At 41.7% G+C, this 12,770-nt stretch overlaps 1 protein-coding gene across 2 annotated transcripts in view; it reads right to left on the reverse strand.

Moving 5' to 3' along the window:
* Positions 1 to 265: 265 nt before the first annotated feature.
* LOC140388543 (RNA-binding protein 5-like) overlaps positions 266 to 12,770 on the reverse strand; it is a 67,580-nt gene continuing 55,075 nt past the window's right edge. For both annotated transcript variants that reach the window (XM_072472919.1, XM_072472918.1), the window contains exons 21-25: positions 6,774 to 6,965; positions 6,116 to 6,190; positions 3,605 to 3,702; positions 1,692 to 1,821; positions 266 to 614 (exon numbers count right to left, since the gene is read on the reverse strand). In XM_072472919.1, coding sequence (XP_072329020.1) covers positions 489 to 614; positions 1,692 to 1,821; positions 3,605 to 3,702; positions 6,116 to 6,190; positions 6,774 to 6,965 — 621 coding nt within the window. In that variant the 3' untranslated portion in view covers positions 266 to 488. The remainder of the gene's footprint in view (positions 615 to 1,691; positions 1,822 to 3,604; positions 3,703 to 6,115; positions 6,191 to 6,773; positions 6,966 to 12,770) is intronic.

Raw genomic sequence — 12,770 nt, forward strand, 5'->3', positions numbered from 1 at the left:
GGTAAACTCCATGAAATACTTTGGTGTTCTCTAAACCCTGACCCATAATAGTGTATACGCTGGACTGTCCATACAGACCGACAAGTCTCAAATTATACAAAATACCTTACATTCTACATTAATTTAAAAATTAAAATACAGTTTACACAATGAAACTGCTCCTGTCTCAGCTGTTCCATCACATCTATATGAATTGTTTGTGGTTGATCTCAAGTGCTACAAATTTTATCTTTGTAAAGAGCAAACTGACTGCAAAGAAAAATGCTTGGCTTCTTCTCAAAATTTATTTTGCAAAAGAAAACAGTAGATACATTATTATACACTTGATGGACAATACAAAAATGTACATTGTACATTTAACATAAATAAGATTTAATCAAAGCAAGAAAATTACATTTCCTACAGACAAATTGCACTGCTTACTCAAGTACATACTCAGTAGCAAAAAATTAGGAAAAAATATTTACATATTTACAATCATGGTCAAATTACTCCAATTCATTAAATCTTGTAAACATAGCTTTTTTAACAGCATCTTTGTAGGAATCTGAAGTAGTAACACCATATGAACTTCCTCGTGCTCCCAAACCAGCACCCTTCATCCTTGTTTGAGCCTGAAATTAAAAATCAATTGTTACCACATTGAACTGTGTGGAAATCATGCTTAAACATTCCGTATCCCCACCACAAGAAGAAAACAAAGATACTAGTTCCATGCACCCAGATTGTTATGGAATTAATAAACAGTGCAGCTCCGGAGTTCATTCGCCCAGAAACAGCTCATTGTGATAGGACGAACTACTGCCTCTCATAACTCAACTCCCAATTAGAATTGATGAGCGTCGCACAAAAGTTACCAGCTCGCACTGGTTAAGACTGCTTTGAGTTTATATCAGGCCACAGCTTGCAATTTTAGGCCCATTTAAATTTGTTTCCATGGTGCATCCACCAAAACTAACAGAATCCTCTTTGTGAACCAAATTGAATTGGTAATGGTCCATCAGTTCCCCAATTACATTCAGTAATACATGAATTAAATGAAAAGGAATAACACTACCTGCTGTTAGACAAAATTCAGAATGCTGTGTGAAAAGTAACCCCCTTTTGTGAAATTGCACAATTATTTCACAACGTAGGAAGTCCGGAATAACATTTCCAGAGTACACTTAGAAATTGACTGAACAAATCATTCACCTGCACTCGAGGATTAATATTTAAGTTTTTAAAAAATCTTAGTTCTTTCCCCATTCCCCTCCCACCTGCAGCCCCAATCTTGGGAGTTTCTTTGCGAGACATGTTCAAAACGTATTGGGTTACCCAGGCTGATGGGCATTCAGACTACTGCTCTAATTGGCAATCACAGAATTGCCAATTAGACTCCACCCCCCAAATAAGGATCCCAAGTATACCCATTCCATTAAGCAGCATATTTTGGAGCGTCCATTCATCAAGATGCTAGGGAAGCCATAAACAGATACTAGTATTCAGGTTATGGTCAAAAATTAGTGGGTACAGATAATATTCCTAGATCAATGCCTAACGCAACACAAAAAGTAAAAACCAAAAGTGGAACTGTGGTTCTAAAAAAAAAAAAACTTTACACCTATTCTCTATTTTAAAAATAAATTTAGAGTACCATGTGAACTGCATCAACAAATGACAATAGTTGAAAATAGAATAAAGCATCATACCTGTATAGGAGCTGTAATGCCTTGCTGATTTCGACCCAACCCAGAGCCTTCTTTCCAACCCATAGCCTGTAGCATCCTGCTTCCAATGTTGTCACTGTTAATACCATTTTTTGTTGGCTGCTCAAAGTCACTGTTGTAACAAAAACATCTTATATTGATTTCTGACCATCATAAGCATTCAGAGAGCTCAATGACAGCACTGCCAGAAAGTAAGTTCAATTTGTCAATGAGAAAATGATGCTCATCATATAATAGGATATCCACTCCAATTTTTAAAAACTCTTTTCAGGGAAAGGCAGCTTGATCCACACAAGAAATTAGCCGTAATAAGTCCTACATGATCCATAAGAAAGTAAAAAATGAGAACAGGGGTTTTGTCCCTCGAGATTCTTTTGTCATTGAGTAAAATCATGGTTGATTCCTGACCTGATCATCACTTTCTCACCCAATCCCCACATCAATCAATTTGTTTAAAATCCAAGAATGTCATAAATTTCAGCCTCAAGTATACCTAAATGGGCATGCATAACCCTCCAAGTGAATTCAATGATTGCCAATCCTTCAAATGTAGAAATTGGTCTTCAGTCTTAATGGCTGATCTCTAACATAGAACATTACAGCGCAGTACAGGCCCTTCGGCCCTTGATGTTGCGCCGACCTGTGAAACCACTCTAAAGCCCATCTACACTATTCCCTTATTGTCCATATGTCTATCCAATGACCATTTGAATGTCCTTAGTGCAGGCAAGTCCACTACTGTTGCAGGCAGGGCATTCCACGCCCTTACTACTCTGAGTAAAGAACCTACCTCTGACATCTGTCTTATATCTGGAGACCATGTCCCTAGTTTTAAACTCTCCAGCCAGGCCAAAAACGCGAGTCAAAAGGAACAGGCAGCTGGCATAATGAGAAACCTAATTTACTGCTAGCTTTTTGTTAAGAAGCAAATGTCTACAGCAAAACTGCCAATGGAAGGAGTGGGAAGCATGGTGTTTAGGTCAGATTCCTCTTACTGTCGCAGGAACCAAGTTAATAATTTTACAGATAATTAACTATTCAGTGTATTCCGCCTCGAAAATGACCACTTGTTGCATTTCCAAGTGAGAATTATATAAATTGAGTGAAAAAAAAAAATCAAGTGTACTTAACTTCGGCTGTATGATCTGGAGAAATTTGCTATCATGAATTTGGCTCCTCTCCAAATTGTCCTCATATTAAAGCTGAGCCTTTGGCCCATTCATAGTTTAATGGAAACATCCTTCTAATAAATCAATTCTTTTTCTAGCAATAAAAGTTTTAAATAAGCAACCGGAACAAAACAAGGCCTTTTCTTAATCAGAATTACAAGATAACTGAAATTTTGTTTTAGTAACTGGAATTTTGTTTTAATAACTGAATAAGCAGCACAAAAATACAAGCAAATTACTGCAGATGCTGGAATCTGAAACAAAAACAGAAAGTAGTGGACAATCTCAGCAGGTCTGATAGCATCAGTGGAGAGAAAAGGGAGCTCACGTTGAACTGGATGACTTTGACAATGCTTTGACAACGAGTCATCCAGACTCAAAACGTTAACTCCCATTTCTCTCTAAACATTGTTTTCACTTGATAAGATTCTCAGCTTTAATTGGTGATGGAGTTTGGCTTTTCATTCAAATCTACCACACTGCATAAACCTACTTTTTTTGACATTTTAATACATTATGTGCCTGGAGATAAAGGTAGGAAGAATTCAGCAATTTATAATTAAAATCCCAATGTCAGAAAATGTTCTCAAAAGATAACCGCTTTAAACAAAGTAAACATAGTTCAAATTGAGATCACAAGTTCTTCTCTAGGTATGATCAGGATCTATTAGTTACCTATTTTTGGACAATTAGGATAGCTGTACAGAGAATAATGATTAAACTTACATTACGGCAGCATTATTAAACCTCTTCCTCTTGGGCTCTGGTGGTTCTGGGATTCCATACTTCTCTCTTCGTTCTGCTGCCCTGTCTCTATACTTCATCTTTGGAGGGACAGGGAAAACAACACTGATTAAATAAATTTTACGGTACAAGTCATTTAATGCTACTTCAAATGTTATGTAATTTAATGCAACATTTTTTGTTAAAACCCCGTGCAGCAATTTGCAGTATTTTCACTAAAAACTGATGCTACTCTTTTCAGCTCAGAGTTGTTTCAAATATCACCCAACTTTGATCCAGTTACTGAAAATGACAACTTGCATTTATCTACCATATTTAACATAATAAAATACCTCAAAGCACTTTGCATAATGTTATCAAACAAATAACAGCCACAGATATTGTGGCCAGTTGGTCAGAGGCAAGTATTAAGTAGCACCATAAAAGCAAAGAGGCGATCAGGGAAGGAATTCCAAAGCTTATGGTAGCAGCATGAAATTATTTCACACGGTTGAGAATTTTAAATCCACGGTGTTGCTAGCCGGTGGTCATCAAGCAGAACGATGGATGAGTGACTTGGTGCTTCTTCAGGCACAGGCATTAGAGTTTGAGACAAAGATTATAGATGATGGAAAGTGGGAGGTCAGCCAAAGGATCATGCCTGAGGCAGCCACACTGTGAAATGCAAGGTGGTATTGGTAACTGAATGTCGGCTCAGTTCAAACATGCCAAGAGGGTTCAAAAATCTTTGGTACAGCTTCACAAAATCACCAGGGAGGATCAGTAGCCAGGGAATTAAGCATGTTGCAGGGGCAAAGGACCAAATTACTTTGGTCTTCCACATATTGAATCAGATGGAATTTCTCTCACTATTTTTTATAAAACAAACATCCTAATATAAAAACAGAAAATGCTGGATAAACTCAGCAAGTCTGGCAGCATCTGTGGAGAGAGAAACAAAGTTTTAAAAAATAAATTTAAGAGTGCCCAATTCATTTTTTCCAATTAAGGGGCAATTTACCGTGGCCAAACCACCTACCCTGCACATCTCCACGCAAACACGGGGAGAATGTGCAAACTCCACACGGACAGTGACCCAGAGCCGGGATCGAACCTGGGACCTCGGCGCCGTGAGGCAGCAATGCTAGCCACTGCGCCACCGTGTTGCCCTGAAACAAAGTTTAACGTTTCAAGTCCATAAGACCGGTCCACAGAACTGATAAAAATATTCTTGTGGCTTTTTCTAAATTTAAAAAAAAGATCCTTAAAATGGCAAAATCAATGTCCGTGAACCCAAACAAAAGGAGCTATCTGGCAGTTTCACAAACTTGCACAGTTATCTCTGGGGAGCCATTAATGAGCTTGTGAGCTGCACAGAGCAAATTCAAAGATAGCTAAACAATCATCATCGACATTTCATAACCCAGTCTGGCCAACAAGAATCTGTGCATCTGTTAAAGACAATGGGCCCTGTAACCGTCCTTTCAATTCTTAATTTCACACGGTTGGATCATTCCAGAATATAGTACTTTCCCGTTACGTTTTGGTCTCAGATTCATTTTGATGCATCTTTTCAAATGTGTCAGTGTGGTGCATGTTTTCTCATCATAGACCAAAGGACCAGACAGATTAACTTTCAAATACAATTATTGTAATAGGCTCGATATCAAGGAAGCATGACATAGACAGAGGTCAAGAAATACTGAGGTGATATTGGAGACATTAACAATCTTGGGGGCACCAGATGAGGGGTACACATCCTTTGTCAAAGAGTGTGGGGGAAAAGTAGGATTCATGTGGCATGGGCCTCTGGCTCGTGGAACCAGTAATATTGCGTTGGTAAACTGCAAAGCTCAGTCTGCCGTTTACCATCTGACTGGCAGACACACAGAAAAATAACTTTGCCCACATTGAACACTTGGCCCCATCGACACTGCTTCTGCTGGAAATTCTGTGCAATCACTTACAAGACTGATTCATCTCAGCGTGCCTCAGTGTGAAGTCAACCCCATGAAAAGTGAATTAAAAAACACTTTGATCCTGGAAGCCTTGTGAAACAATAATTGTTTTCTATGATCTGTGCACTGTAAATCATTTTTAGTCTATTGCTCAGTTTACTGTCTCGAGTGTGACGGCAATGTTGCGACCCTTCTCTCCAGTTTGAATGTGCGCAAATAAACTAACCTCTTGAATTTATCCTATCTTGAGTTTGTGGGGTAATTAACAGAAAATTTGATCACACCAAAACAGAGGGGTAGGGAAATACGCTACTGCTCATAAAAGGGGGAAATAAATCAAAAACAGCCTTTTGTTCATGGACGGGTGGCGAGACGAGAAATTAGTTATAACCCTCCCTCCCTCCAACAACAGCTGGGTATTGTCAGCATACAGACTGAACATAATGTGTTTTGAATGCAGTTGCTGAAGGGGACCTTGTAGATGAGAAATAGGAGGCAGCTACATCACTTATCACAAGCATTTTGCTCTTGTTGCTTTGATTACAGGCGAACTTACTTCATTTTCTGTTTTCTCTAATGCCTCAAGTTCTCGGTCAGACATTCTCGACCTTCTACGGATCTCTAAATTTTGCTGTAAACATAGAAAGTGCAGTTATGGCTAAGAAATGTAACAATTGGCTGCAATATGAAAGCTGCTGTTCTCCCTCCAAGACGTTCCACATCATTCGCAGGTGACAGGCAAGCCAAAAGTTCTACCAAAATTATATTTGGTAGAACTAGCAGCAAAAAAACCTGTCCTTCCATTAGTGCAAGTAGGATTAGATTTCAAAAGCTTTGTAAATTTACCAAATTCCTAATGGATGCAGGGTACAAGAGGGTTTTGTCCATGGCTTATACTTTGTATAAGTTTAATTCTAAGGCTTTATACCATTGCAAAATTTAAAACTGAAGGCAAACCACTCATTCTCTCTCAATGCTTGGTCTCAGATTCATTTTGATGCATCTTTTCAAATAAGTCAGTGTGGTGCATGTTTTCTCATCATAGACCAAACGAACAGACTAACTTTCAAGTAAAATTATTGTAAAACTCAATATCGAGGTGATAGATGATGATGATGATCAAGATGAGAATGTCAGAGTGCTTTGTGTTTTGTGTCATGAACCTACACTGAATTTACACATACTACAAAGATGATTAATTTTGTTCTCATTACCCTGTGCAGGTCAGAGAGTTGCTGGTGCCGGGTAAGTGCCTCTTTGTTAGGAAACTGCCTTCGGCACAGTAGACAAGCTATTTTGTTCCAATCGGTCAGCCTTTCTTCCAGGTCTTGAACTGTCTCTTGCTCTTCGTCATCACTCTCTCCACTGTATGATGCCACAAGTCCCTGTAGTGGGCTTGACTTTCTCTACAAAGTAGACACCAAGGTTCAGTTCAAAAGATGCATATTTCAGAACAAATGATACCTTTTCAGTGAAATCTTGTGGATAATGAAAATTGACAAGATAATGACGGTCTTACATTACATAGAAAATTGGAGTAGGCGCTTCGAAGCTGCTCCAATCGTTATCATAGTTGATCACCAAATTCAACATGCTGATCCTAGCTCTCTCTCACCCCCGCTCCCATATCCCTTGAGCCTTCAAGAGCTATATTAATTCCTTCTTGAAATTACACAACATTTTGGCCTCAACTACTTTCGTGGTAGTGGATTCTACAGATTCGCCACTCTCTGGATGAAGAAATTTCTCCTCACCTCAGTTATCCCTTATCCTCAAACTATGACCCCTAGTTCTGGACTCCCCACCATCGGGAACATTCTTCCTGTATCTACCATTTCTAATCCTGTTAGAATCTTAAAAGTTTCTATGCGATCCTCTCTCACTCCGAAACTCCAATGAACATAATCCTAACTGATTTCATTCTCTTCTCATAGGACAGTCCCGCCATCCTAGGAATCAGCCTGGTAAACCTTTGCTGCACTTCCTCCATAGCAAGAACATCCTTCCTCAGATAAGGACACCAAAGCAATACTCCAGGTGTGGCCTCACCAACGTCCTCTACAGTTGCAGTAAAACATCCCTATTCCTTTACTCAAATCCCCTCGCTATGAAGACCATACCATTTGCCTTCTTCCTGCCTGCTGTACCTGCACGTTTACTTTCAGTACTTGATGCACGAGGACACCAAGGTCCCTCGGAGTATCCACCTCTCAATTTACACCAATTCAAATAATCTGCTTTCCTATTTTTGCTATCAAAGCCTCAAATCTACAGATAATACATTAAGTTCACTCGTCCAAATCATTAATATATAATGTGAACAGTTGGGGGTCTTGGCAGATCCCAGCGATACCACACTAGTCACTACCGATTTGGAAAAAGACCCATTTTGCCAACTCTTTGCTTCCTGTCTGCTAAGCAGCTTTCTATCCATCTCAAGACACTACCTGCAATCCTATGCACTTTAACTTTACATAGTAATCTGCTAAGTGAGACCTTGTCGAAAACCTTTGAAAATCTAAAAAAAAAAAACACATCCACCAATTCTCCTTGGTCATCTCCACTACTTACATCTTCAAAGAATTCCAGTAGATTTGTCAAGCATGACTGCCCTTTCATGAATCCATGCTGACTTTGTCTGATTATACCAGTTTTCCAAATGCTATGTTATGAAATCCTTGATAATCGACTCCAGCAACCTTCCTATTACTGATGTTAGGCTCACTGGTCTATAGTTCCTGGTTTTCTCTCTACCTCCATTTTTGAACAGCGGGGTTATATTAGTTACCCTCCAATCTGTAGGAACCTTTCCGGAGTCCGAAGAACTTTGGAAAATGACCACCAATGGGTCTATTTCTCGGGCCACTTCCTTAAGTATTCTGGAATGAAGATTATCAGGCCCTGAAGATGTATTCGCCTTCAATCCCATTATAGAACATAGAACAATACAGCGCAGTACAGGCCCTTCGGCCCACGATGTTGCACCGAAACAAAAGCCATCTAACCTACACTATGCCATTATCATCCATATGTTTATCCAATAAACTTTTAAATGCCCTCAATGTTGGCGAGTTCACTACTGTAGCAGGTAGGGCATTCCACGGCCTCACTACTCTTTGCGTAAAGAACCTACCTCTGACCTCGGTCCTATATCTATTACCCCTCAGTTTAAAGTTATGTCCCCTCGTGCCAGCCATATCCATCCGCGGGAGAAGGCTCTCACTGTCCACCCTATCCAACCCCCTGATCATATTGTTCCCCATAGTTTCCCCAAAACCATTTCTCCACTAATACTGATGTCCTTCAGCTCCAGTTCTCAGAACTTCCAGTACATTATTAAGGTCTTCCTTTGTGAAGACAGAAGCAAAGTACAAAATTAGTTCCTCAGCCATTTCTTTGTCCCCGGTTACGAATTCCCCCGTTTCTGGAAGGGACCTACACTTGTTTTTGTCAATCTTTTTCACTTTACAGTCAGTCTTTATGTTCCCCGCTAGCTTTCTTCCATATTGTGTTTTCCTCCTCTTAGTCAATCCCTTGGTCCGCCTTTGCTGAATTTTAAACTGTTCCCAATCCTCAGCTCTATTGCTTTTTCTTTCTAATTTGTAAGCTTCTGCTTTGAATCTAATACTATCTCTAATTTCCCTTGTAAGCCATGGTTGGGTCATAGTTCCCTTTCAGTCTTGCGCCAAATAGGAATATTTAGAGTTCACCTATTCATTCCTTGAATACCTACCATTGCCTGTCCACTGTCCTTTTTAGTAACGTTTCCTAGTCCACTGTAGCCAGCTAAGCCTCATACCACCATAGCTACCTTTATTGAGATTCAGGACCCTGGTCTCAGAATTAACTACCTTACTATCCACCTTGAGTAAGAATTCTAGCATATTATGGTCACTCATTCCCAAGGGCGTTTTCTCAACTAGATTGCCAACTAATCCTCTCTCATTGCACAATACCAGTCCAAGATGGCTTGATCCCTTGTTGGTTCCTCAACGTATTGGTACAGAATACCATCCCATATACACTCCAGAAATTCCTCCTCTATTGCACTGTGACTAATTTGACTCACCCATTCTATATGCAGATTGAAGTCACCCATAATCACAGATGCTCCTTTATCACACGCATTTGATTTCCTGTCTATTGCTATTCCCAACATTACCACTACAGTTTGGTGGTCTGTATACCACCCCTACGATTGTTTTTCTCCCTTGGTGTTTCTTTTTTAAATTAAATTTAGAGTACCCAATTCATTTATTCCAATTAAGGGGCAATTTAGCATGGCCAATCCACCTAGCCTGCACATCTTTGGGTTGTGGGAGCGAAACCCACGCAAACACCGAGAGAATGTGCAAACTCCTCACGGACAGTGACCCAGAGCCGGGATCGAACCTGGGACCTTGGCGCTGTGAGGCTGCAGGGCTAACCCACTGCCACCGTGCTGCCCCCGCCCCCCTTGGTGTTTCTTACCTTGTCCCATACATATTTCACATTGTCTGTACTAATATCTTTCCTCAACAAGGGTGGCACAGTGGCTAGCACATCTGCCTCTCAGTGCCAGGGACAGGTTCAATTCTGACCTTGTGTGGAGCTTGCATGTTCTCCCCACATCTGCGTGGGTTTCCTCTGGGTGCTCCGGTATATTCCCACAGTCCAAAGATGTGCAGTTCAGGTGGATGGCCATGCTAAATTGCCCTTTAGTGTCCAAAACGTTAGGTAGGGTTACGTGGTTATGGAGATAGGGTGGGAGCATGGGGCTCTTTCAAAGGGTCAGAGCAGACTTGATTTAATCAACAATGCAACTCCACCACCTTTTCATTTCTGCCCATCCTTCATAAAAGCTTAATAGCCCTCAATGTTTAGCTCCCATTCTTTGATTTGATTTATTATTGTCACATGTATTAGTATACAGTGAAAAGTATTGTTTCTTGCATGCTGTACAAACAATGCATACCATACATAGGGAAGGAAGGAGAGACTGCGGAATATAATGTAACAGCCATAGCAAGGTGCAGAGAAAGGATCAACTTAATACGAGGTAGGTCCATTCAAAAGTCTGATGGCAGTAGGGAAGAAGTTGTTCTTGAGTCGGTTTGTACGTGACCTCAAAGTTTGGGTACTTTTTCCTGACGGAAGAAGGTGAAGAGAGTATGTCCGGGGTGCATGGGGTCTTTAATTATACTGGCTGCCTTTCTGAGGCAGCGGGAATTAAAGATAGAGTCAATAGATGGGAGGCTGGTTTGAGTCATGGACTGGGCTACATTCACAACCTTTTGTAGTTTCCTGCGGTCTTGGGAAGAGCAGGCTCCATACCAGGCTGTGATACAACCAGAGAGAATGCTTTCTATGGTGCATCTGTAGAAGTTGGTGAGGGTCGTAGCTGACATGCCAAATTTCCTTAGTCTTCTGAGAAAGTAGTCATTGGTGGGCTTTCTTAACTATAGCGTCGGCATTGGGGGGGGGGGGGGGGGGGGGGGGAGGGAGACGACCAGGTCAGGCTGTTGGTGTTCTGTCACCTAAAAACTTGAAAGCTCTCGACCCCTTTCTATTGCATTTCCATTGATGTAGACAGATACATGTTCTCCACTACGTTCCTGAAGTCGATGACAATCTCCTTCGTTTTGTTCACATTGAGGTAGAGATTATTGTCGTCGTACCAGTTCACCAGATTCTCTATCTCATTCCTGTACTCTGTCTCGTCATTGTTTGAAATCCGATCCACTACGGTGGTGTCATCAGCAAATTTGAAAATCGAGTTGATGTGGAATTTGGCCACAGAATTAGGTGTATAAGGGGTATAAGTAGGGAGCTGAGGACAGAGCCTTTGTGGGGCACCGGTGTTGAGGATGATCGTGGAGGAGGTGTTGTTGCCCATCTTTTCTGATTGTGGCCTGTGGGTTAGAAAGTTCAGGATCCAGTTGCAGAGGGAGGAGCCGAGGCCAAGGAGTTTGGAAATGAGTTTCGTAGGAATAATGGTGTTGAAGGCTGAGCTGTAGTTGATAAGTAGAGTCTGACATAGGTGTCTTAATTATCTAGGTGTTCCAGGGTAGAGTGCAGGGCCATGGAGATGGCGTCTGTTGTGGACCTGTTGCAGCGGTAGGCAAACTGTAGTGGATCAAGGCAATCCGGGAGGCTGGAGTTGATTCGTGCCATGACTAACCTTACGAAGCACTTCATGATGATGGATGTCAGAGCCACTGGACGATAGTCATTAAGGCACGCTGCTTGACTTTTTTTTGGTACAGGGATGATGGTCGTCTTCTTGAAGCAGATAGGGACCTCAGATTGTTGCAGAGAGAGGTTGAGGATGTCTGCGAATACCCCCGCCAGCTGATCCGCGCAAGACCAGAGTGCTCGTCCGGGTACCCCATCCGGACCAGTGGCTTTCCGTGGGTTGACCTTCGAGAAGGCTGCTCTTGGTCACCTTCATAGAATTTACAGTGCAGAAGGAGGCCGTTCGGCCCATCGAGTCTGCACCGGCTCTTGAAAAGGGCACCCTACCCAAGTCAACACCTCCACCCAACACTAAGGGCAATTTTGGACACTATGGGCAATTTATCATGGCCAATCCACCTAACCTGCACATCTTTGGACTGTGGAAGGAAACCGGAGCACCCGGAGGAAACCCACGCACACATGGGGAGGATGTGCAGACTCCGCACAGACAGTGACCCAAGCCGGAATCGAACCTGGGACCCTGGAGCTGTGAAGCAATTGTGCTATCCACAATGCTACCGTGCTGCCCACCTTGGAGCCATGCCTCCATAATCCCAAGTATATCATACCCCTTCATATCTATCTGCGTAACTAATTCATCCATTTTATTTTCAATGCTCCGAGTGTTCAGGTACAAAATCTTACGGCTAGTCCTTTTAACGTTCCTTGTCCCGTCCATTATATTTTTTACTGTATCCTTATCTGATTCTGGCCCTTGATTTCTCTGCCTATCATGTCAGCCTTTCATATTAGCGCAGAAGTACAGCAGAAATTGAAGTGAAGGCAAGAACATTGCAGAAGTACTGTTAACTTTCATTGAGATCAGCGACTTCCGGGTGCGGCTATGCAGAGCTAGGTCGCATATTCGGCAGCTCCTGCTTGGAACGGACTTTTGGGCTCTTTTACAGGGCCCCCACGGCATTTGTTTGACATTTCCCGGTGTGGGAAGAAGGCGGCAATATTCCCCCGACAGTGTCCCCCAGGAAGGGTATGTC

This window comes from Scyliorhinus torazame, chromosome 13 (assembly GCF_047496885.1).
Source record: "Scyliorhinus torazame isolate Kashiwa2021f chromosome 13, sScyTor2.1, whole genome shotgun sequence".
NCBI lineage: Eukaryota > Metazoa > Chordata > Chondrichthyes > Carcharhiniformes > Scyliorhinidae > Scyliorhinus > Scyliorhinus torazame.